This window comes from Jaculus jaculus, chromosome 14, assembly GCF_020740685.1.
Source record: "Jaculus jaculus isolate mJacJac1 chromosome 14, mJacJac1.mat.Y.cur, whole genome shotgun sequence".
In the NCBI taxonomy this organism is placed as follows: domain Eukaryota; kingdom Metazoa; phylum Chordata; class Mammalia; order Rodentia; family Dipodidae; genus Jaculus; species Jaculus jaculus.
The window spans coordinates 58,371,260-58,395,054 of record NC_059115.1 but is presented as its reverse complement, the minus strand read 5'-3'; the positions used below and the strand labels follow the sequence as shown (position 1 = coordinate 58,395,054).

Here is a 23,795-nt window from a genome sequence, read left to right as displayed (position 1 = left end):
GAGCGACCACTTCCCAGTGTGCCTAGGACGGCGCTAGGATGTGGGAGGCCACATCCCCTTCTTAGAGGCCAGGCGAGAGGGGGACCGCGATGCTTGTAACCCGCAGCACTGGGATGGGATACACCTATTCCGCCTGTGCCATGCCCCATGTAGGCATTTTCCATTCCCCGGGCCCTCTCGCTTCGCATCCCTTACCCCCTCGCCCCTCGGCTTCGGCGCAGGCCCCTGTGGGAGCGTCCTTGGCCGCCGGCCTGACAGCCTTTGAAGGGGGCACCGGGGTCTGGTTCTGTGCGCTCCAGCCCATCGGTGCGCAGAACCTCGTTCCCCCCCGGGCGGGCGCCTGGAGCCCGGCGGGCATTGACGTCAAGCGGTGGCGGAGCGCTGCCTACAGACGGCTGACCCGGGCCCTCCTCCACACCCCTCTTCCTTCCTCGGCCCCCTCCCTCCTCCCGGCACCCCAGGGCTCCCGGCTCGCTATAAAAGGTTGGAGAGAGTGGGGGGTGCCCGGGCAAGCGCCGAGGTTCAGCACCATGGAGAGCTCCCGCCTGCTGCCGCTCCTGGGCGCCGCCCTGCTGCTGCTGCTGCTGCTGCCGCCTCTGCTGGGCGTCCGTGCCCAGGAGGACGCCGAGCTCCAGCCCCGAGCCCTGGACATCTACACCGCCGGGGAGGATGCTTCTCACGAGAAGGAGCTGGTCAGTATGCCCTCCCCACCTCCTCCCTCGCCCCGGGACCCTTTTGCCCGCAGCCCCCATTCCCAGAGCCAGGGCGCCCCCTTTGGCTAGCCGAGACCACGGGCTTCAGGCTGTCCCAGGATCCCGGCCACTCTGGACAGCACGCCTCGGCCTCCCCCCACACCCAACCCCGAGGGGGTGCAGTAGGGACCCGGGACTTCACCCGACCCCCATCCACGTCCCCTAAGTCCGCGAGGTCCCTTCGCGAGCGTGCGCCCCGGGGCCCCTTCTCGCCGTGCTGAAAAGTGAGCACCCGCGCTGGGCTCCCAGCCAAGGCGGCAACTTCGGGCTCCCGGCGCTGTGTTGCAGATCGAAGCGCTCCAGGAAGTCCTGAAGAAACTCAAGAGTAAACGCATTCCCATCTATGAGAAGAAGTACGGCCAGGTCCCCATGGTAAGGCGCGGGGTGGGGTGGGGGACACCCTTTCCCGCTTTGAGACTGCCTGGGATCGCGCGCGCATCGCCTTCTCCCTAGCCGGGGCTGAGAGACTGGGGCGACGGGTCCGCATCCTTCTCTGGGGTCCCCTTTTGCCTCGGTCCCCAGCCCTCGTCCCCTTGGTCTGTAAGGGAAGGTATCGGGTGGACGGCGTGGAGGTGGTGCCGGGAAACAGTTCGGTGATGTGGCCAGGAGGGAAGTGTTTCCCCCAAGACGAACTTTTTTTTGTTTCACATCAGGAAACATCTCGGGTGGAACAGCTCTTGATCACTTCGTGCTCGCTTAATTTCTCTCTCTGCGCACAACCAGGGTTTTTTTTTTTTTTTTTTAATCTAAATTCTGGGTTAAAAAAAAATTCAGAGCTGGCCGTCTTAGTTGAACAGCTCTGGGTGAAATGTGAGAAAGAGAGAGAGAGAGAGAGGGAGAGAGAAGCTTTACCAACCCTCTTTGGGCGAGGAAGCAAGAAAGTGGAGAACAAAGATTATGGGAAAGCATATTGTATATTTCTTCAATCAAGAAGTCTGGCTGATCCCTCCTCCAACTTTAGAAGAAAGAAAGAAAGAGAGAGAGAGAGAGAGAGAGAGAGAGAGAGAGAGAGAGAGAGAGAGGAAGGAAGGAAGGAAGGAAGGAAGGAAGGAAGGAAGGAAGGAAGGAAGGAAGGAAGGAAGGAAAGAAGGAAGGAAGGAAGGGAGACAAGGAGGCAGGAAGTGCGATCCCTTCAAAGGGAGAAGGAAGTAGGAAGGGGATCGGTTATTTGATTGTCTTCTCGCTCTCACTGCAATGATAAGCGGCTCCCCAGGCTTCAGGTCTGACCCTACTCCCTCGGGAGGCAGCGTGGCAGGGAGATTGGCCTGTGGGGACCCAGGTGACCATCCACTGTGTCCTTTGCAGTGCGATGCAGGAGAGCAGTGCGCTGTGAGGAAAGGAGCGAGGATCGGGAAGCTGTGTGACTGTCCCCGAGGAACCTCCTGCAATTCCTTCCTCTTGAAGTGCTTATGAAGGGCCATCCCCCTCCTCCACGCGTCCCCTTCTTTCCCTAGAGGACCGCACCGTTATCCCTGGAGCCTGGCTTTAGCAACAATAAAGTTGTGCATTTCCCTCCTAGGGTGAAGGGGCTCTCCCTCCCCTCCCCCGCTGTTTCAAAAATAAAAGAACACATTTGCTGTTTCCTGTGGAGGATAATGCCTTGTATGGTGTTGTTGACACGTGTGCAAAGTATTCTTTTCTCATTTTGTTTGGTATTCTTTCCTTATTTTATTTGTCTGACAAACTCTTGTGAGCAGTTGTGTAAAGACGAGGAACTTCGCTTTGAAAACTGTATTTTTGTACGTGGCATGGCCGAATGGAAATTAGACCTAGTTCATCTTGGGGTAGGCAGATGACATCACAACCCGGAAAACAAAGCACCCCAGGCGACACAATGGGAGCATGGATAAATTATACAGAATAAAGTGCTTTTGATAATTGCTCACAGTGCATGGCTGTATCTACAAAAGTAACTGGAAGAATGGGATTCATCATGCTGTTGTTTTCAAAGAGAAATATTTTTAAAATAGCTGTCTACTGGGAGAATAGCACCTTAGCTCCAAGGAGCCTTGAGCATTAATTAGGAGTTTGCCACGCTAGCTTCAGTATACTCTTTCTTTTTCTTTGACTGCAGTGGTGTGTGTGTGTGTGTGTGTGTGCATGTGTGTGTGTGCACGTGCTCAGGGAAGGAGCCAGAAAGAAGGAAGGAGATGGTTAGATGATACGATAAAGTTTTGTTCATTTAAATTTCTAGCTAGACTACTTAGTTTTAGCAGTGAGCTTAGCCAGAGACACTGGCATATCGGTGTTTATTGAAGTACTATTCACAATAGCCAAGAAGTGGAACCAGCTTAGATATCCATCAACAGACGGATGGATAAAGAAAATATGGTACCTATACACAATGGATCTGTATGCAGCCATAAAGCTAAATAAAGTCATGACATTTGAAAGAAAATGGTTGGAACTAGAAATTGTTATGTTAAGCAAAATGAGCCAGACTTGATAAATACTGCATGTTTTCTCTGATATGTAGAACCCAGATTTAAAATAAAAAATGCATGTATTAAAAATTCAGTAATCCCTGTGAATATTAAAAAAATACTCTTAGAGGAGATAAAGAGTTGAATGTGAATTGAAGTTACTTTGAATGACATGAGGTCATGTGAACTTACAGCCACAGAACAAAAGTCACAAATCAGTGCATCCTACCAACATTCATGAGGCTTTAGGTAGGTGGAAATCTTTTCTACAGGTTTCAGATACTATTGAAGTCTTCTTAGCTTTAGGGTAGGTACAGACTAGAGGTCTGCTAAGCTAGAAATATATTGCAAGGGGTTATCTAATAGTCATGACAATGGTAACTCGGAGGCAGAGGTTAAAAATAAGTGGTTAGGGCTGGAGAGATGGCTTAGCAGTTAAGGCACTTGCCTGCAAAGCCTAAGAACCCACATTAGACTCTTCAGGTGCCACATAAGCCAGATGCACAAGGTGACATAGGCACACAAGGTGGCACATTCATCTAAAGTTCAATGGCAGGCTGGAGAGATGGCTTAGCGGTTGAGCGCTTGCCTGTGAAGCCTAAGGACCCCGGTTCGAGGCTCGGTTCCCCAGGACCCACGTTAGCAAAATGCACAAGGGGGCGCACGTGACTGGAGTTCGTCTGCAGTGGCTGGAGGCCCTGGTGTGCCCATTCTCTCTCTCTCTCTCTCAATCTGCCTCTTTACTCTCTGTTGCTTTCAAATTAAAAAAAAAAAAATTAAAAAAAAGTGGCTACACCAAGTGATGCTGATGCTACTGGTCCATGGGCTACACCCCGGGTAGAACAGTCCTAAATGATGCCATAGGCATTTAATAAAGATGGTCAATTAGAAAAAAGGTGAATGGCTATTTTCCCTAATCTGAGAGAGTTGTGGGTGAGGACGTGCAACCTTTCATTTCTCTACAGTCCTGATTCTCTACTTAGCAGCGGCCAGCCTGCAGCATCGTTTAAGATAGGTGTGGCTTCTTTGGGGAAATTCAGCACCACAGGCCAATATTAGGTTCTTTCAGGTTGTAGCCACATAAAAGCAATTTAGAAAATCAGGATTTTCAACAACTTTTTTCCTTATTTCTTTTTCTTTCTTTCTTTCTTTCTTTCTTTCTTTCTTTCTTTCTTTCTTTCTTTCTTTCTTTCTTTCTTTCTTTCTTTTGAGACAGATGTCCTATAGGCCATTCTGGTTAAAATGCTCTATGTTGCCAAGGGTGATATTAACTTTTTAAGAAAAAAATTTTTTTTGAGGTAGGGTTTCACTTTAGCTCCAGGCTGACCTGGAGAATTCACTATGTAGTCTCAGGTTGGCCCTGAATTCATAACTGTTCACCTACCTCTCCCGAGTGCCACCACGCCCTGCTCTTTTAAATTTTTTAAATATTTACTTATGAGAGAGAGAATGGGCATGCCAGGACCTCTAGCCGCTACAATTGAGCTCCAGATGCATGTGCCATTTTGTGCATCTGGCTTATGTGGGTCTTGGGGAATCAAACCTGGGTCCTCAGGCCTTGCAGGCTAGCTCCTTAACTGCTAAGCCATCCCTTCAGCCCCTGAACTTTAAAAAAGCCTCTTAAACTTTATATATGTATATGTATATATATGTATATGTATATATATGTATGTATTTTATTTTTAATGTGAGAGACAGAGGGAATTTCGGGGATGTCTGGCCAGCCAATTGAGCCAAATTGGTAAGCTCCAGATCAATGGCAGGTGAGAGGACTTGTTTCAAAAGATTTAGATGACATTCTTGAGGTTGTTCTCTGATGTCTATACTTATGCAACACACATGTAACCACACACACGTGTACTGCATGCATAACCCCCCACCACACACATGTGGACTGCACATATAACCCCCCTACCATCACACACATGTGTGTACATTAAAAAAATGAACTCTTTGGAAGTTTTTCACTTAAAGAAAAGGAAATTACTGTACAGGATGCTTTAATACTATGAGACTTACTTAGTTTTACTAGTCAATACACTATCTTGGAAAAACTCTCTGTTCAGTCATTTAGGGAATAGGTTTTTAAATTTTTTTATTTGAAATATATATACAGGGAAAGAGGGAGAGAGAGAGAATATGGGCGCCCCAAGGCCTTTAGCCACTGCAAGTAAACTCCAGATGCCATGCACCACCTTGTGCATCTGGCTTTACATGGGTACTGGGGAACTGAAACAGGGTCGTTAGGCTTTACAGGCAAGCTCCTTAACCACTTAGCCATCTCTCCATATCCCAAGATATGATACATTTTATCTCAAAGAACTGCAAAGAATTATTTAGTAATTTCGCAGTCTTTTCTTTTTCCAGAAAGCATTTCAGCTAAACATCATTACTTTCTCAAACCCCTTAGCTGTTCCTATCCATGTCGGTCCTAAATAAATCAGACATGGAAATTGCCTTAGTTACTGGATAGCACTTATAACTGCTTTGAATGTTTCCCCAGAGCAAGATACCCTGGAAGAGTTTATAGTTTAAACAAAGGAGTACAGACTGCTTTAAACCCCTTTAAGTTCTTCTCCTCTGCTTTTTTTTCTTTATTATTATTATTATTTTGTTTTTTTGAGGTAGGGTCTCATTCTAGCCCAGGCTGACCTGGAATTCACTATGTAGTGTCAGGGTAGCCTTGAATTCATGGTGATCCTCCTACCTCTGCCTCTCTAGTGCTGGGATTAAAGGCATGAGTGACCATACCCAGCTGTGAACTACCACGCCTGGTTCTCCCCTCTGCTTTTGTTTAATAAAACCAAAAGATAGGGCTGAAGAGATGGCTTAGTGGTTAAGGTGCTTGCCTGCAAAGCCTAAGGACCCATGTTTGACTCTCCAGGTTCCACATAAGCCAGACACACAAGGTGATGCAAGAGCACAAGGTCGCACATGTGCACAAGGTGATGCCCGTGTTTGGAGTTTGATTGCAGGGGCTGGAGGCCCTAGTGTGCCATTTCTCTCTCTCTCTTTCCCTCTCATAAAAAATTCCAAAACCCCCCACCAAAAGATAACCAAGCATAGTGGCACATACCTTTAATCCCAGTACTTGGGAAGGCAGAGGTAGGAGGATCACTATGAGTTCAAGACCATCCTAAGACTACATAGTGAATCCAAGGCAGCCTAGGCTAGAGTGAGACTCTACCTCAAGAAAACAAACAAAATCCAAAAGATATTGAAAAATGGTTGGGTTTCTGGTTAAGATGGTAGAGTAGGAACCACATCAAAAACAATAGGGGAAAATAGAGTTGAGATTCCACACAATAATCCCTTCTTCCAAACTATAAAGATGGCAGAGAAAACTGAGGAGATACAAGATCCATCAATGTGACAAGAAAAAGAGCCAACTGCCTACCATAAGACATGCCATCTCTACCAAACCTGCTGGGGCCCATGAGAAACTGCAGAGGAAGCAGGCACATGAGTATTGCTCCCACTGCTAGCCTGACAACCAGCTCCAGAGAAACAGTGACAGACACTGTGGTCAATCAAAACACACCAAATCAGCTGGGCGTGGTGGTGCATGCCTTTAATCCCAGCACTTGGGAGGCAGAGGTAGGAGGATTGCTGTGAGTTTGAGGCCACCCTGAGACTACATAGTGAATTCCAGGTCAGCATGGGCTAGAGTGAGACCCTACCTCGAAAAAACAAAAACAAACAAACAAACAAAAAAAAAACACATCAAATCATAAATCCAGAGGCTACAGAGAACTCAACACTAAGCTAGACTGCTAACAGACCCGCCAAGGCTTAGGGGTCCGTTGCAGAAGAGGGGATGTGAAGATTGTAAGAGCCACAGGATGGGTAGAAATATTCTGAGGCACAGTTCCTCGTTCACCCATGCAGAGACTGACTGAGGTCTTAATTACCCAACAGTGAACACCCACAACCCCACTGAGGAGAGCTCTCAAGGAAAGTAGGGTGGGGAAGGGGATATAGGAACATAACCTTTGTACAAAAATTAATAATGAAGATAAAGAAAAATGGTTACTTGCCGGGTGTGGTGGTGCACCCCTTTAATCCTAGCACTCGGGAGGCAGAGGTAGGAGGATTGCCATGAGTTCAAGGCCACCCTGAGACTCCAGAGTGAATTCCAGGTCAGCCTGGGCTAGGGTGAGACCCTACCTGAAAAAGCAAAACAAAACAAAAAAAAGGTTCCTGGGTGGCAGGGGTTGATGACAGGAAATCCAGGTTGTGTATGAAGAGGTTTATCTAGGATCCAGATTTCAAGTTAATGGTGTGAATGACATTAATGCTGGCAATATTTAATCAAATTGCTTGTTGGAAGTAAATTTGCCTTCCAATTTTATCAATATTAAAGCTCCTCTTCAAGTAGAATGCTTAAGTATTTTTTTTTTTTAATGATTGAAGATTCCTATGGCAAGAGAAAAAAAGCATTAAACATTAAGGAAGTTTTAATGAGAAAAGTAGTCACTTACATGTGAGGCTCAGAGCTTGTGTGAGATTGGCTGAAAGCTCTAGGCTCTGAGCAGGCAAGAAGCCATAGCTAAGCGATGCACGTAGAGCAATGGTTCTCACAGCAGCCTGGAATGTTACTTGGTGAATGGTAACTAAGTAGCTCTTCAGCTATCTGTGATCGGTTACTGCAATAATCATGAATATTGCCCCCCTCCCTCTGTGCCAGAACCCGGAGGCCTGGGTGGCAATGGTGTACCTTTGTCTCCAAACTCTTTTCAATCTTGGGATGACACACTTAAATTTGAGTATGGGGAAGGTAGCTAGAAAAGGAGGTGTGGGATTCTATAACTTACTGTTTATTTACTGTGGATGCACTATGTCAAAAGCATAGACAAATATAGTTGTATCTTTCCACAATGTCAGAATTTATATTCCTTGATAGCCCTGGCCAAAGCAAACACAGGTTAAAAAGTTTTTTTTTTTTTCCTTATTAATTGATTTTATTTGAGAGAGAGGGAGAAAGAAGTAGATAGAGAGACACAGAGAGAATGGGCATGCCAGGTCTTCCATCCACTGCAAATGAACTCCAGATGAATGGGCTACCTTGTACACCTGGCTTGACTTGGGTACTGGGGAATTAAGCTCAGGTCCTTAGGCTTTGTAGGCAAGTGCCTTAACCACTAAACCATCTCTCCAACCCCCCCAAACACAGACCCTTATAATTACAACCTTAATTACTAAGGTTAGCTCTCAAATCACATATGATACATCACACACATATATGTGTATAGGTAGGTTATAGAATGGTTATAGAGGGTTTCACAAGAGGTTTTAGAGGCCACAGCTGGGAAATTGGCAGAAATGCCAAACTCTCAGTAGAGTCGGGCTACAGGGTCAGAGCCAAGCTGCAGGAATGAGCCAGAGTAAAGGGCAGGACCACGTCCAGATGAGTGGACAGATAGGCAAACAGACAGATGAACAGACAGCAATTTAGGCCATGCGCGTCAGTGGTGACAGAGCTGATCTGAAGTCCCCGAACACTCAGGGGCTCCTTGACGCACACACAGGGTGGTCATATGAACGCTGCTTGGGGCCATTGCCATCGCAGGGCTAGACGTCCAGTTCTTCTTTACAAGTCTTTTAAAAATATTTTACTTATTTGCAAGCATAGAGATACAGAGAGAGAGAGAGAGAGAGAGAGAGAGAGAGAGAGAGAGAGACAGACAGACAGACAGACAGACAGACAGAGAAAGAGACCACACACAGAGTATGGACACTCCAGGGCCTCCAGGCACTGCAAACGAACTCCAGAGGCATGCGCCGCTCCGTGCATCTGGTTTGCATACTGGGTACTGGAGAATTGAACTAGGGTCTTTAGGCTTGGCAGGCAAGCACCTTAACTACCGAGCCATCTCTCCAGCCCAGGTGTCCACTTCTTTACAGGGTCCAGATGAGAGAGGTATATCCATCCCTTGGTCTAGTATGTCTCGGAAGTTCTTGAGCCTGGTTTTCCTAATATGATTTTTACATGCCCATGTGTTTTTCGAGTTCTTATTTACTCTGATAAATTTTAGAGAGTGACACTTTTTCTACTCCCAGGAATGAGTCACTTATCAACCTGTGCCTCATGGCAGTGCCAGACAGATGGTGTTCACATGCCCGTCCAGGTGTAGAATCATCCCCCACTCTCAAGGTGGAGTCAAAAGTAGCTTGTAAAATGGAGTCTCTCAGGGCAAGGTATAGTCCGAAAGGCTGCTGTTTTCCACAGTATAGAGTAACTAGGGCAGAGAAGGGCCTGATCTCAACATTATTTATTCTGAGACAGTGTTGCTGTGTATCCCAGGTTGGTCTTGAACTTGAGATTCTCTTGCATCAAATTCCTTCGTGCTGAGATTAGAGTCATGTGCCATTTATGTATTGATTAATGAGATTTTTTTTTCAAGGTAGGGTCTCACTGTAGTCCAGGCTGACCTGGAATTCACTATGTAGTCTCAGGGTGGCCTCAAACTCATGGCGATCCTCCTACCTCTGCCTCCCGAGTGCTGGGATTAAAGGTGTGCGCCACCACGCCCGGCTTTGACTAATAAGTTTTGAGGCAGGATCTAGCTGTAGTCTAGACTGACCTCAAACTCAGTATGCCGTCCAGGTTGCCCTAGGACCCACAGTGATCCTCCAACCTCAGCCTCCCAAGTGCTGGGATTATACATGAGAACCCTTGTGTTTGGCTCAGAATTGTGTAGTTTAAATAAGCTCTTTCTTTGGTAGTTCTGTTAAGCTTCCTCTTCTAGAGCCTCTGAGTCACTAAACAGATTGTTTATTGTCTCTTATCCCTTCATTTGTTCCATACTTTTCTGGGTGCCTTCCTCATGCTAAGAATGTAAGAGCCGCCGGGCGTGGTGGCGCACGCCTTTAATCCCAGCACTCGGGAGGCAGAGGTAGGAGGATCACCATGAGTTTGAGGCCACGCTGAGACTACATAGTGAATTCCAGGTCAGCCTGGAGTACAGTGAGACCCTACCTCGAAAAACCAAAAAAAAAAAAAAGTAAGAGCCAAAGGAAGGGGAGGAGTGCTTATAATGCAGTCTTCCAGACACAAAGTGGCCTGAATATCCATGAGTTCACAGTGCCTGGCACTACCTATACAAGACCATCATAATAGGAGGAAAAGACAATGACATCAAAATAAAAAAGAGATTGATTGAGAGGGGGAGGGGATATGACGGAGAGTGGAGTTGTGAAGGGGAAAGTGTGGGTGGGGAGGGAATTACCATGGTTTATTGTCTGTAATTGTGGAAGTTGTCAATAAATAAAAGGTGAAAGAGAAGGAGCTAGGCTTAATAAACATGAGGGTGGAAGGGGCAAGAAAGGTCCAGTGCTTGAAGCAGAGGGTATGGCATAGATCCAAAAGTTCAAAGGCAGGAGAGATGTTGACACGGTCAAGGGACTGAAACGTGACCATGGTAAGATAATAACCAAAGCTAGATGATTCAAATGTAAATGAGTTTAATTCCAAGTTTAGCATCTTAAAAATCAGATTAGCCGGGTATGGTGGTGCATGTCTTTAATCCGAGCATTTAGGAGACAGAGGTGGGAATATCGCTGTGAGTTTGAGGCCAGCCTGGGACGACAGAATAGGTTCCAGGTCAGCCTGGGCTAAAGTGAGACCCTACCTCGAAAAAACCAAATTAAATAAAAGTCAGGATATATTTTATCTAAATGAAATGCATCCATTCGGAGTGTACACTCACCACATTTTCAGTGTTTGTCATTTCTTTATGAAATGCTAATAGAAATAGATAGTAGTTGTTTTCCTGATGTTCTCTTAACATGACAAAAATTGGGCCTTTCTATTTTCTTTTAAATTTATTTTATTTATTTGAGAGAGAGAGAGAGAGAGAGAGAGAGAGAGAGAGAGAAAGGTGGAGAGAGTATAGGCAAGCCAGGGCCTTCAGCCACTACAAACAAATTCCAGACGCCTGAGCGACCTTGCGCATCTGATTTATGAGGGTCCTGGGAAATTGAACCTGGGTCCTTTGGCTTTGCAGGCACGTGCCTTAAGAGCTAAGCTATCTCTCCAGCCCTCATTTCTATTTTGGGATGACAAAATACTGGGAAAGGACGGGTTTTTATAGATATAGAAAACTTACAAACCAGAAACCTCAGGGCGACTTGGAGAATGAATGAGAAGGTCTGGAAGGATGGTATGCAATGGAGAAGGGACATTTAGGAGACAGGTCTTTCCAGCACAGAGGAAGGACTGAAGTTTGAAGTTTCCAAGGGATCTGGAGTGTCTCTAGGTATTTCTAGATCTCCATCCAGAGGTGGCTTTGAACGGAGGGCAGCGCTGGTTTCCCATCCTAGGTCTGCCGCTCCTTAGCTGGGTGACCTCAAGCAAGTCCCATGATCTTACAAAGCTTCACCTTCAGAGAGGTGGACGACTAAGGTCTCCTTTCCAGCTATGATATTTCCAGATGGTGTCCCACTCTGTTTGATCATATCGAATATTCTGTGTTTGAACACCTGAGAAATTAAAGCAAATAAACCCCAGTCTAAATTGGTTTTGACTTTACTTGAACTTCAGGCTTTGAACAAGAAACAATAAACCTAAAATCACTTCAATTTAATAAGCTGGAAATTTTTACAATTCCAAACAATTTTGTAAATAGCCCTAAGCATTTGAAATTTGAAAAGAGGGTGGGGAAATGACTCAGCAGTTAAAGTGCTTGTTTGAAATTTGAAAGGATTTTTTTGTTTGTTTGTTTTTTTGAGGTAGGGTTTCACTCTAGCTCAGGCTGACCTGAAGTCTCAGGGTGGCCTCGGACTCACTGTGATCCTTCTACCTCTGCCTCCCCAATGCTGGGATTAAAGGCGTGTGCCACCACACCCAGCTTGAAAGGAATTGTTTTAAATGATACAGAGATAGTATTACTATATAGTGCAGTATATTAAAATGTATTATTTATAATGGGTAAATATGATTACTTACAATAGGTTATGAATGCAGGGCTGGGGCGATGATTCAGTGGTTAAAGGAGCTAGCTTGCAAATCTACTGGTCTGAGTTTAAGTCTCCTCAGCACCCACGGAAAGCTGCATGCAAAGGGACACATGTGTCTGTGATCCCAACATGCCCACAGCATTGGGAGGCGGAGCCAGAAGAATTCAGACGCTTGTAAACCCAGCAAGAAAACAACAAGAGAGACCCTATCTCCAAAGAAGGTGGAGGGAGAAGGAAAACACCTGAGGTTGTCTTTTGACCACACACACGCTGTGGCATGTTTGTACCCATGCTCTCATATCCTACATACATACAAAAGAGAGGGTAAGTGGGCTGGAGAGATGGCTTAGCAGTTAAGGCACTTGCCTGCAAAGCCAAAGATCCAGGTTCAATTCCCCAGGACCCACGTTAGCCAGTTGCACAAGAGGGCGCACGCGTCTGGGGTTCCTTTGCAGTGGCTGGAGGCCCTGGTGTGCCCATTCTCTCTCTCCCTGCCCCCCTGCCTCTTTCTCAAGTAAATAAATAAATAATATTTAAAAAGAGAGGGTAAGGAGGGGTGAATAAGGTCAAAATACGTTATAAACTTACAAATGGAGGGGCTAGAGAGATGGCTCAACAGTTAGAGGCACTTGTTTGCAAAGCCTGATGACCTGGGTTTGATTCCCCAGTACCCATGTAAAACCGGATGAACAAAGTGGCGTGTGAACCTGGAGTTTGTCGGCAGTGACTGTAGGCCGCTACCAGATGACATCTACTTTATGACTCAGGCCAAAAAGGAAGCCAAACTTTAAAACAGGAAATAAAAGGCAAATCAACAAATTGACAGAATGTACTCAGAGACAGCAGATTCCTACCCCCAAACACATTTCCAGTTCTCCAAAACTAAGACCATTGACTTTCTGAGAGGAATTCCATAGCCTTTTTTTTTTTTAAAGGAACAGTAGCCGTGCTGAGGTATCAGGCCCACAGGGAGACACTGGCCCCCTATCCTCGCGTGCTCCCCACTGCGCATAGCAGGAGTCTAGCTGCAGATCTTGGCACATGTCTCCAAAGAGAGAAAGAGTGCCAAGAACTCTGAGACGGCCATGTGGTAATGGCATCTCTTAGTCTTTAAATTCCAGCAGTGTCTTTCTTTTTCCCTTTTTAAATACTTTTTGTTTTGTTTTGTTTTAACTTGCACTTGGTCAGCACTGGGGGTGGAGAAAGAGAAAGAAGGAGCCTGTGTTCTGTGTTGGGGAAGGGCTGCAGGGACGAGATCTGGAGCAGGTTGGAAAAAACCAAGCCAAACATATCTGATGAGCGTTTATTCCATTATTTGCTGTGTCGTGTGTGCGTATTGGAAACTCTCTTCTTGCCAATGTATTCTTCAGTACATTCTTTGTCACTGTAAAGAACAATTGGTGAGGTCTTATTAGAGCAAAAGTTAATTAATAGTCTTTTGGCCAATGTCCAGCATGATAAATTTGCTATATGCATTTATCCATTCCTTTTTTTAAAATTTTTTTTTAAATTTATTTATTTGAGAGCTACAGACACAGAGAGAAAGACAAATAGAGGGAGAGAGAGAGAATGAGTGCGCCATGGCTTCCAGCCTCTGCAAACGAACTCCAGACACGTGCGCCCCCTTGTGCATCTGGCTAACGTGGGACCTGGGGAACCGAGCCTCGAACCGGGGTCCTTAGGCTTCACAGGCAAGCGCTTAACCGCTAAGCCATCTCTCCAGCCCACATTTCTCCATTCCTTTATTCCTTATTTCATGAACACCTGGGGACACGACGCTGTTTCGGGCACCTAGGAGGACCCAAGTATATAGCAGAGAAGAAAACATTGTGATTTACGCCTCCCAGGACTGTGGGATCTTCTGCAATAGGAAAGCTCTGCCTAGTGGAACACCTGTGTGGAGGGAGAATGAGCCCCCCCAACCCATCACAACGAAGTCCTTTCTCCTAGGGAATTTGTCCCAATCATTGCTTCTTTTACCCATTTCTACGGGACACTATCCACTCTCACTTTCCCAGGTCAACCACCACTCCTTTGGTCTTTGTAATCCATCTCCCATTTCTTATGGCTGAGGGCAAATTGTGGAGACATTTTCTAGCCACACTTCAGCACAGATGCCCTTATGCGCTTTTCCTCTTTATCCTCAGCCTCCAATCTTTGAGGGATCGCACTCTCTGAGAGTGGCCCTGGCCTCAACTTTCCAGTCCCTGCAAACAGTCCCGACTCCTGCAAGGCCATTCTGTAGGGACGGTATGAACGCAGTCTCCACCTTCAAGAGGAACAAGTTCTTTCCTTTAGTCTATGAGGACGTCTGCATGCAAACCCAGGCCATTTAGGTAAGAATAGATGCACCTATGTGCACAGATTCCAAGAAGGTGTGCACACGCAGACACACACACACACACACACACACGTATACGCACACGCACAGCATCTCTGCCTCTCTGCCCACTCTTCCTGTTTCCCCAGAGCACATCCACGCTGTCACCAAGGACAACTCCACACAGGGCTGTCTGCTCTCAGGATGATTGAAACCATTAATAATTTACCTGACTCCAGCTGCCGTCTTTCATTAATTATCACGATATTAATGATATCCCTCAGGAAAAGTGGAGAAAAACCAGCCACACAATTCCTCCACCAATGCAGGCTCTGTGGAGACAGACTATGTTGTATAAATATTTAAATCAGGGGTGGGTGTTTTGCCTTAAATTCCTTTGAACTCCTCCTTCACAGAATTACAAGAGGTAGAAATGGGTGTCATGGGTAAAGGAAGCAGAAAATGAGTTTACTTGATGGCCTAGCAGTATGGCTGTCATTTAGTCTGTCCAGGTGAGGAGATGGGGTCACCGGTAGCTCAAATGTCTTCTTGTGTGTGAATGTGGCATGCATGCACAAGTGTATGCGTACTTACATGTGTGTGGAACATGCATGTGAATGCTTGTGGAAGTCAGAGGCCAGCGTTGGACATCTTCCTCAATCACTCTGTTGTGTAGCAAATTCCTCCAAATCGAAATATTCCTTCCTAGCCGGGCATGGTGGTGCATGACTTTAATCTCAGCACTCGGGAGGCAGAGGTAGGATTGCTGTGAGTTCGAGGCCACCCTGAGACTCCATAGTGAATTCCAGGTCAGCCTGGGCTGGAGTGAGACCTTAACTTGGGAAGGGGTGGGAGAGAAAGAGTGAAAGATTCCTTCCTGGAGGGAGGAGGGAGGCTCAGGAGACTCTGGGGATCAAGTCTGGGAGATCTGAAACTTAAAAGGTCACAGGACCACTCTCCAAGTTTATAGGAACAGTGAATAATTGTTGAGGGGAAGACTCTGACCTGTGTCGTAAGACAGTTTTCCCTGAATTGAGACATTCCCTTCTGGGGAAACAAGGGGTTTTGGGAGACTCAGGAGGTCAAGAAGTCTAGGGAAGAGGTTGCAAGGTCACTCCCTAAGGTTATATAATGGATGAACACCTGCCTGGGGGGAGACTCTCTGAGCTACCTGCAAGTGTGCAGGGGTGGGCATTTTGGTCACGTGACTGCCTTTGAGTCACTCATGTTTCCCTAAGCATCCCTTCACAATGCTCAGTAAGTAGTCCCAATAAAGTTCATGTCTTTAATCCCAGCACTTGGGAGGCAGAGGTAGGAGGATCATTGAAAATTCAAGGCCACCTTGAGACTACATACTGAATTCCAGGTCAGCCTGGGCTAGAGTGAGACCCTACCTCGAAAACCAAAATAAAAAAAAAAAAAAAAAAGAAAAAGAAAAAGAAAAAAAAAATGGTCCACCCAAAACTGGTTTTGGGGCAATAGTGGTTTTATCTGTTTTTGTGCCCCATTGGGGGTGAATAGACATGTGTTTGCATCTTCCCAGGGAATAAGTTTCATATGACACACTCTAACTCCTTTTTTAATTTTATTATTTTTTGAGAGAGGGATAGAGAGAGAAAGAGAGAATTGGCATTCCAGGGCCTCCAGCTAGTGCAAATGAACTCCAGATGCATGCACTACCTTGTGCTCATGTGTGACCTTGTGCACACTTACATCACATTGTGCATCTGGCTTCTGTGGGATCTGGAAAGTCAAACATGTAACTCCTTATTTGTTTTGTCTCACACTGAACCCAGAGCTCACTGATTTGGCTGGACTAGTAGCGTATGGGATCTGGAGATCCGATCACTGCTTATCACGCTTGCGTGGTAGGCAGTCTGCCCACTGAGCAATCTGCCTGTGCCCGTAGGAGGTCATCTTAACAGAGGTAAGAGGCATTCTTTTTTTAAAAAATATGTTTTATTTTATTTTTATTTATTTGAGAGAGAATGAGGGAGGAAGAGAGAAAGAGAATGGGCATGCCAGGGCCTTCAGCCACTGCAAATGAACTCCAGACACATGCGCCCCCTTGTGCATCTAGCTTATGTGGGCCCTAGACAATTGAACCTGGGTCCTTTAGCTTTTCAGGCAAATGCCTTAACCGCAAAGGCATCTCTCCATCCCAAAAGATGTTCTTAAGATGCAGCACCAGGAACCAGCTGGGCTTCTCAAACAGCTGCCCAGTGAGCTGCAGATGCTCTGCCTACATCTCCATACTTGTGTCTAAAGGCAGGGTTTCCCCATTTGACTTGACCTTGCTGACTCAAGGAGGATTGCCACAATGCAGATGCAATAACGTGGGTGCCATGAGTACTCACGGAGGGTTGGTCATTCCAAAATAGAGGCGTGCTCTGTAGCAATCTGGAGGCTCTCCATGCTTGTGAATGCCTTCTGTGACATTTGTTCTGTGATGTGTCTCTTGTGGACATCATGGGATGAAACTAGGGACTTCACGGCAATGCATCTGAGTATCTCTTCATTCTTGTTCTCTCTGAAAGAAGGAATGGAGAGGTACAGAGTAGATATCCAGATGGTATGTCCTAGATCAAAACAAGCAGGAGCTTGAGGCTCAGGGCACCAAAATTGTTATCAGTCTTAGGGCCTGATATCACTGGATTCTAAATTTGCTTAGAAGCCTGACAGTTTTATTGAGTAAGGAAACAGAAGCATGAATTCAACAAAAATCTGAATAACAGGCACCCTTCCTGGAGGCTGAAAATTTATTTCTTGTTTTCTTTTTCTTTTTTAAAATATTACTTGTTTGTTTATTTATCAATGAGAGAAAAAGGCAGAGAGAGAGAATGGGCACGCCAGAGCTTCCAGTCACTGCAAATGAACTCCAGATGCATGCACCACTTTGTGCATCTGGCTTGCATGGGTCCTGAGGAATCAAACCATTTCTGTAGCCCCATTTCCTTTTTTATTGCAGCAAAATATATGAAACATATTAATCATTTGAACCATTCATAGGTAGACAATGCAGTGGCATTAAATATATCATAATATTGTGAGCCCTAACCAAGCAAAAAATTGTTATCTTCAATGAAAATAATTAAATTAAATAATTATTAATATTATATTATTATAATTATTAATAATTAAATTAAATTAAATTAAATTAAAACTACATTTCTCTCCCCCTGCATCCTCTGATAACCTTGAGTCATCTTTCTATCTCTATAAATTTCTATATCTTACTTTAGGTAAGTGGAATAATACAATATTTGTCATTGTTTCTTTGGTTAATTTCATTAGCTATAATGTTTTCAGGATTTATTCATCTTGTAGCACACATCAAAATTTAATTCCCTTTTATGACTGAATAACATTTCATTGTATATATAGTAGCATAATCAATATATGATCATTTATTTATAGACACTTGGCTTGTTTTCATCTCTGCTTTTATGAATAGTGCTGGTTAGAACACTGGTGTAGAATATCTGCTAAGAACACTGGTGTAGAATGTTTGCTAAGAACATTGGTTTAGACTATCTACTAACAACATTGGTGTGGAATATCTGCTAAGAACATTAGTGTACTTAGTATACTAAGAACCTTAGTATAAAATCTCTGCTAAGAACACAGTTGTAGAATATTTACTAAGGACACTGATAGAGAACATTTGCCAAGAACATTGGTGTAGAAGATCTGCTCAGAGGTAGACTGGGCTCTTAGCTTGGTGCCAGCCATTTGACACTGATGATCTTTTTCTTTGTCCTGTTCCCAGAAATATTCTTTGTTATCTGTTTGGATAAAAGTTGTTTCTGGAGCTGGAGAGATGGCCTAGCAGTTAAGCTGTTTTCTCGCAAGGCCAAAGGACCCAGGTTCAATTCCCAAGGACCCACGTTAGCCAGATGCACAAGGTGGCACATGTGTCTGGAGTTTGTTTGCAGTGGCTGGAGGCCCTGGAGTGCCCATTCTCTCTGTCTCTCTCTCTTTATACGCCTCTTTCTCTGTCTCTCAAATAAGTAAGTCAAAATATTTTAAAGAAGTTGTTTCTTTAAGATAAAAATGTAAAGAGGATAAAAAAAAAAAAAAAAGAGCTAATACCTGAAAAGGCCGAGAACACAAAGTGTGAAGCCTGGAGGGGCCTGGGTTTGGAGCCCAGCTCCAGACCTGTTTAGACAGAAGAGCCTGGTCTTCATCTGAGCCTCCTCTGTAAGACGGAGACGCAGATAATGAAAACCCATAGGAATCACGAGAAAGTGAAGATCTGCGTTGAGTACTTAACACACTGCCTATTGCAGAACTTGCTTTTATGTTTTAGTGACGCATTACCACTTACCTTCAACAGCTTCTCAAGGACAATGACAGTATCTATTTTGCTGGCTATTGCCACCCCAGAGATTAGCACAATGGCCGGAACATAATATAAGCGCAACAAATACTTGTTGTGTAAAAGAATACTATTAAACGGTTCAAGGTTCTTTACAGTCTGGGGAATGAAATACGTACTTGAAGGATACCATGGCTCTAGAGTCAAATGCACATGAGCAAGAATGAGGACATTTTGTGCTTCTCTGAGTTCCCACCATCTGCAGCAACGCCTTTGTGGCATTCTGCTGTATTTGGAGAAACAGAGAAACAGTGAAACCCAGGCAGTGGAATCATGAGGAACTTGCCACGAGAGGCTGTCTGACAGTCAGCTCAGGGAATGGGAACGGTAGTGAAGACTCAATGAATGAGATGGCAGGAAGGGAGGAAGGAGCCTCAGGAATGGAGACACGGCTGGTTGCTGGTCAGGCTGGGCCGACTCTCTCAGGGAGCAGACTGCTTAGATGGACTTCCCCGATCCCTCAAGCATCTCAGGATCACAGACTCTTGTTAGCAACGTCTTCCAAGGGAGCCTTTTGCTTGTACCTGCTGGGCTTCAGGCAACAGACACCGATGATCTGATACCCTCGAGGATAATTCGTTCTGACTCACACCTAATCCTCATTTTATTTTTACCCACGCTCTTCCCATAGATAGCACCAATTCTTTATTCTAGCTCGCGATGACCCCAGCATGGGTCTAGATGCGGCAGGCAGTGTTGCCGGGGAATATTGTGCTGGGAAGTGGATCGTTAGGTTTAAGGTGAGTAGTGTTTGAGTTGGTTCATGGATTACCTTCCTTGCCAAATTTCGGACAATAGTCTGAATCTGGCTATCACTGGGGACCCTGGCAAAATTAGATTCTAAGAGAGGCTTAAGTTTGAAGTAACCAAACTTGGGCAGAATCAAATAAGCTGCATTTTGGAAAATAGTCCAGTGCATAGGTGTTAAAGAAAAGATCAAGTTGATGGCTATTTGGACAGAGACTGGGTTGAGTTAGAAGAAAATGTACGGGGAGAGATTTTTCTTTTTGCATGGAAGTTTTATTTAATTTTTATGAGACTGACATGCTACCTACTGTGCTAATGAGGCACCTTCATTTAATTTTTAATCACATTTATTGAGATATAATTCAGATACAATGTACCTGTTCTACTTAAAGCAAATTGCCTAAGACCGAGTAGCTTATGAATAATGTAACATTTTTCTCATAGGTACAGAGGTGGAATAGTCCAAGATCAAAGCACCAGCTAGTTCAATGTTTGGTGAGGTATTTAGTTTCTGCTTTCACTGTGGCACCTGTGTTGTGTCCTTTGGAGGACACTGTCTTACTGGTAGAAAGGTAAAAGTGGTCAAGGCCTAGTTAGTACCCCCAACACTTTTTTTTTTTGGTTTCTCAAGGTAAGGTCTCACTCTGGTTGAGGCTGATCTGCAATTAACTATGTAGTCTCAGGGTGCCCCACCACGCCTGGCCCCCTAACCCTTTTTTTTTTTTTTTTAAACAAGATCACTAATATAATTCACAAGGGCCCCATTGCTTTTTTTTTTTTTTTTCAAGATAGGGTCTCACTCTGGTCCAGGCTGACCTGGAATTCACTATGTAGTCTCAAGGTGGCCTTGAATTTATGGTGATCCTCCTACCTCTGCCTCCCGAGTGCTGGGATTAAAGGCGTGCGCCACCCACGCCCAGCTCGTGGGCCCCATCTCTTAATGCTGTTACTGTTACTTAATGCAGTTACTCTCTCACTTCTGGGATGAAATACCCAGCCTGAAGCAGCTTACGGAAGGAAAAGGCTTATTTCAGCTTGCTGTTTTGAGAGGCAGTTTCCACCATGATGCACAGCAGGAGCAGACAGCTGGTGTCACACCTTCACAGAGAGGAAGAGGGAAGGCTCCAAAGCACCAAACGGGGCTGGACTATAAACACCCCAAGGTCCACCTCCAGTGGCATACTCCTTCCATGAAGGTTCTACCTCCTAAAGGCGCCACACACTTTCTGAACAGCGCCACCAACTGGGGAGTAAGAGTTCCAACACATGAGTCTGGGGGGGGGGCATGTGACATTCAATTCACTGCAGTTACAGTGTCAATTAAATGTCATCGCATGAATTTTGGAGGACATATTCAGACCATAGCACTGTGCAAATCACACGTTTAAAGTAAAAAAAAAAATGTAATGAGTTATAGTATATTCACATGGCTGTGCAGCCTCCTTTATGATAATTTCTTGTATAGGTGTGAAGTGTGTATGTGGGCACACCTGTGTGTGTGTGTGTGTGTGTGTGTGTGTGTGTCTGGAGGCCAGAGGTTAATATTGGGTGTTTTCCTAAGTTGTTCTCCACCTTACGGTGATGGGAGAGGAACACTTGGTGTCCTGCTCCATCGTTCTTCCACCTATTCTTTTTAGTTTTATTTATTTATTTCAGACTGACAGAGAGAGAAAGAGGGAAAGAGAGAGAGAGAGAGAGAGAGAATGGGCATGCCAGGGCCTCCAGTCACTGCAAACGAACTCCAGACGTGTGCGCCCCCTTGTGCATCTGGCTAACGTGGGTCCTGGGGAATTGAGCCTCGAACTGGGGTCCTTAGGCTTCATGGGCAAATACTTAACCACCAAGCCATCTCTCCAGCCCTCTTCCACTAGTCTTGCTTTGAGCCAGAGTGTTGGCACTGACTTCTAGAGCCTTCAGGGACTCATACTTGCACAGGAAGCTCACTTAACTATTGAGCCATCTCTTCAGGCACCCATTGCTTTCTTTTGTTCACTCTCCTTCACCCCTTTCCACTGAATTCTTTCTTTACAACTCTTCTACTCTAATGCCATTTTTTTTTTTTTTGCCCTCGTCCCTCATGGATAATAATATATTGATGAACCCAATATTTTGCAGGCCATATGCAGGTAATGGCAGCCACTGTGAGGTCCTGAATGGAATCATCTTTCTGTTTCTGGGATAAAGTGCTCTGAAGGGCTCCTCCCCATCCTTTGGCTCTTTCTTTCTTTCTGCCAACTCTTGTGCAATGGTCCCTAAGCCTTCTTAGGACAGTTATTTTGAATTCTTTGTCAGGAAGTTCATACATCTCCATTTCTTCTTAAATTTTTTAAATATTTTATTTATTTGTTTATTTATTTACTTAACAGAGAGAAAGAGAGTGAGAGAGAGAGAGAGAGAGAATGGGCGCGCCAGGGCTCCAGCCACTGCAAACGAACTCCAGACACGTGTGCCCCCTTGTGCATTTGGCTAATGTGGGTTCTGGGGAATTAAACCTGTGTCCTTTGGCTTTTGCAGACAAACACCTTAAGTGCTAAGCCATCCCTCCAGCCCTCTTTTTAAAAAAAATTTTAAAAATTTTATCTATTTATTTATTTGAGAGATGGAAAGAGGCAGACACACATGGGGTGGGGGGAGAGATAGAGAGAGAGAATGGGCGCACCAGGACCTCCAGCCACTGCAAACAAACGCCAGATGCATGCGCCCCCTTGTGCATCTGGCTAACGTGGGTCCTGGGAAATCTAACCTAGGTCCTTTGGCTTTGCAGGCGAACGCCTTAACCGCTAAGCCATCCCTCCAGCCCCTACATCTCCATTTCTTTTGGGTCAGTCACTGGTAATTTATTTTGCTTCCTGTAGTCCTGTATGGGTGCCTGTGCATCTGATGAAGTAACCACTCTTCCAGCGTCACAGACTGGCTTTGTCTGGGAATACCTTCAACAGGAAGCCTATCCCTGAAGACTGGGAAGGCCATCTGATGTGCATCCTGGCTTGAGACCAGCGCGGGCAGGTGCACACATGAGCGGTTCTATGCTGGACTGGAATCCTATGTATGTTGAGGCTGATGCATGTCTGGGGCCCGTAGTTACTGAGCGCTGCCTGTCACCCAAGTTTTGCTACCACCATGCATTATTTGAGATTTTTTTTTTTCCCAATAAGATACAGAAAGGAAGCAGACATTTTTAGGGGACAATAGTTAAGGTTTCCAATGACTGAAGCATGAGGAAAGTGCAAAGAGAAAAGGAGATAGAGGGCTGGAGAGATGGCTTAGCGGTTAAGCACTTGCCTGTGAAGCCTAAGGACCCCGGTTCGAGGCTCAGTTCCCCAGGTCCCACGTTAGCCAGATGCACAAGGGGGTGCACGCGTCTGGAGTTCGTTTGCGGAGGCTGGAAGCCCTGGCGCGCCCATTCTCTCTCTCTCTCCCTCTATCTATCTTTCTCTCTGTGTCTGTCGCTCTCAAATAAATAAATAAATAAATAAATAAATAAATAAATAAATAAATAAAGAAAAGGAGATAGAGATATGGAGTACTCGGGCTGGAAAGATGGGTTAGTGGTTAAGCGCCTGCCTGTGAAGCCTAAGGACCCAGGTTCCAGGCTCATTTTCCCAGGACCCACGTTAGCCAGATGCACAAGGGGGCGCATGTGTCTGGAGTTCGTTTGCAGTGGCTGGAGGCCCTGGCGTGCCCATCCTCTCTCTCTCTCTCTGCCTTTCTTGCTCTCAAATAAGTAAATAAATAAATGAAGAAATAAAAAAAAAAAAAAGAAATATGGAATACCCAAAGGGCCTCGGTCCTGGGCTTGGGTTGAAACGGTAATGTGTTGGGGAATTCTATTAGAAAGAAGTTAAGCAAGTGGTCTGGCAATGACTCAGACCCCCGCTGTTTGAAAAGCAAGGCTGGAGGTCTCGCCGTCCTAGCCTGCTTCAGGCTATCAATGATAGCTCTTTGCCAGTGTGTGTTGAGGCTTTGATGATCATCGCTGGTGATGAACTATCAGGTCACGTGGAAAGAGGAAAAAGGGAGAGTCACTGAAACTTTCTCTGGCAGCTGATAGCACATCTGATGAGCTTTACTCACTTTTCTCTGGAAGGTGAACCAAACTGCAGGAGTCCCTGGGGCCCAGGGGGGAAGCTGGGGGCTCTTTTAACTCGGACCACTGCTGATGTCATTCAGGTTTCTGCTTGTCTTGATTACACTGAGACTAGCCAAACACGGCTGTG

At 45.4% G+C, this 23,795-nt stretch overlaps 1 protein-coding gene across 2 annotated transcripts; it reads left to right on the top strand.

The window, feature by feature from the left end:
* The first annotated feature begins 530 nt into the window (after positions 1-530).
* Positions 531-3,107, top strand: Cartpt (CART prepropeptide). Of its 2 annotated transcripts, none has more exons than XM_004651548.2 (3): positions 531-692; positions 1,041-1,124; positions 2,058-3,107. In XM_004651548.2, exons 1-3 carry the CDS (start codon positions 531-533, stop codon positions 2,163-2,165), a joined length of 354 nt encoding a protein of 117 aa, XP_004651605.1. In that variant the 3' UTR covers positions 2,166-3,107. The 2 variants fall into 2 exon arrangements, with proteins under 2 accessions (XP_004651605.1, XP_004651604.1); XM_004651547.3 differs by having other exon boundaries at positions 1,002-1,124.
* The last annotated feature ends 20,688 nt before the right edge of the window (positions 3,108-23,795 follow it).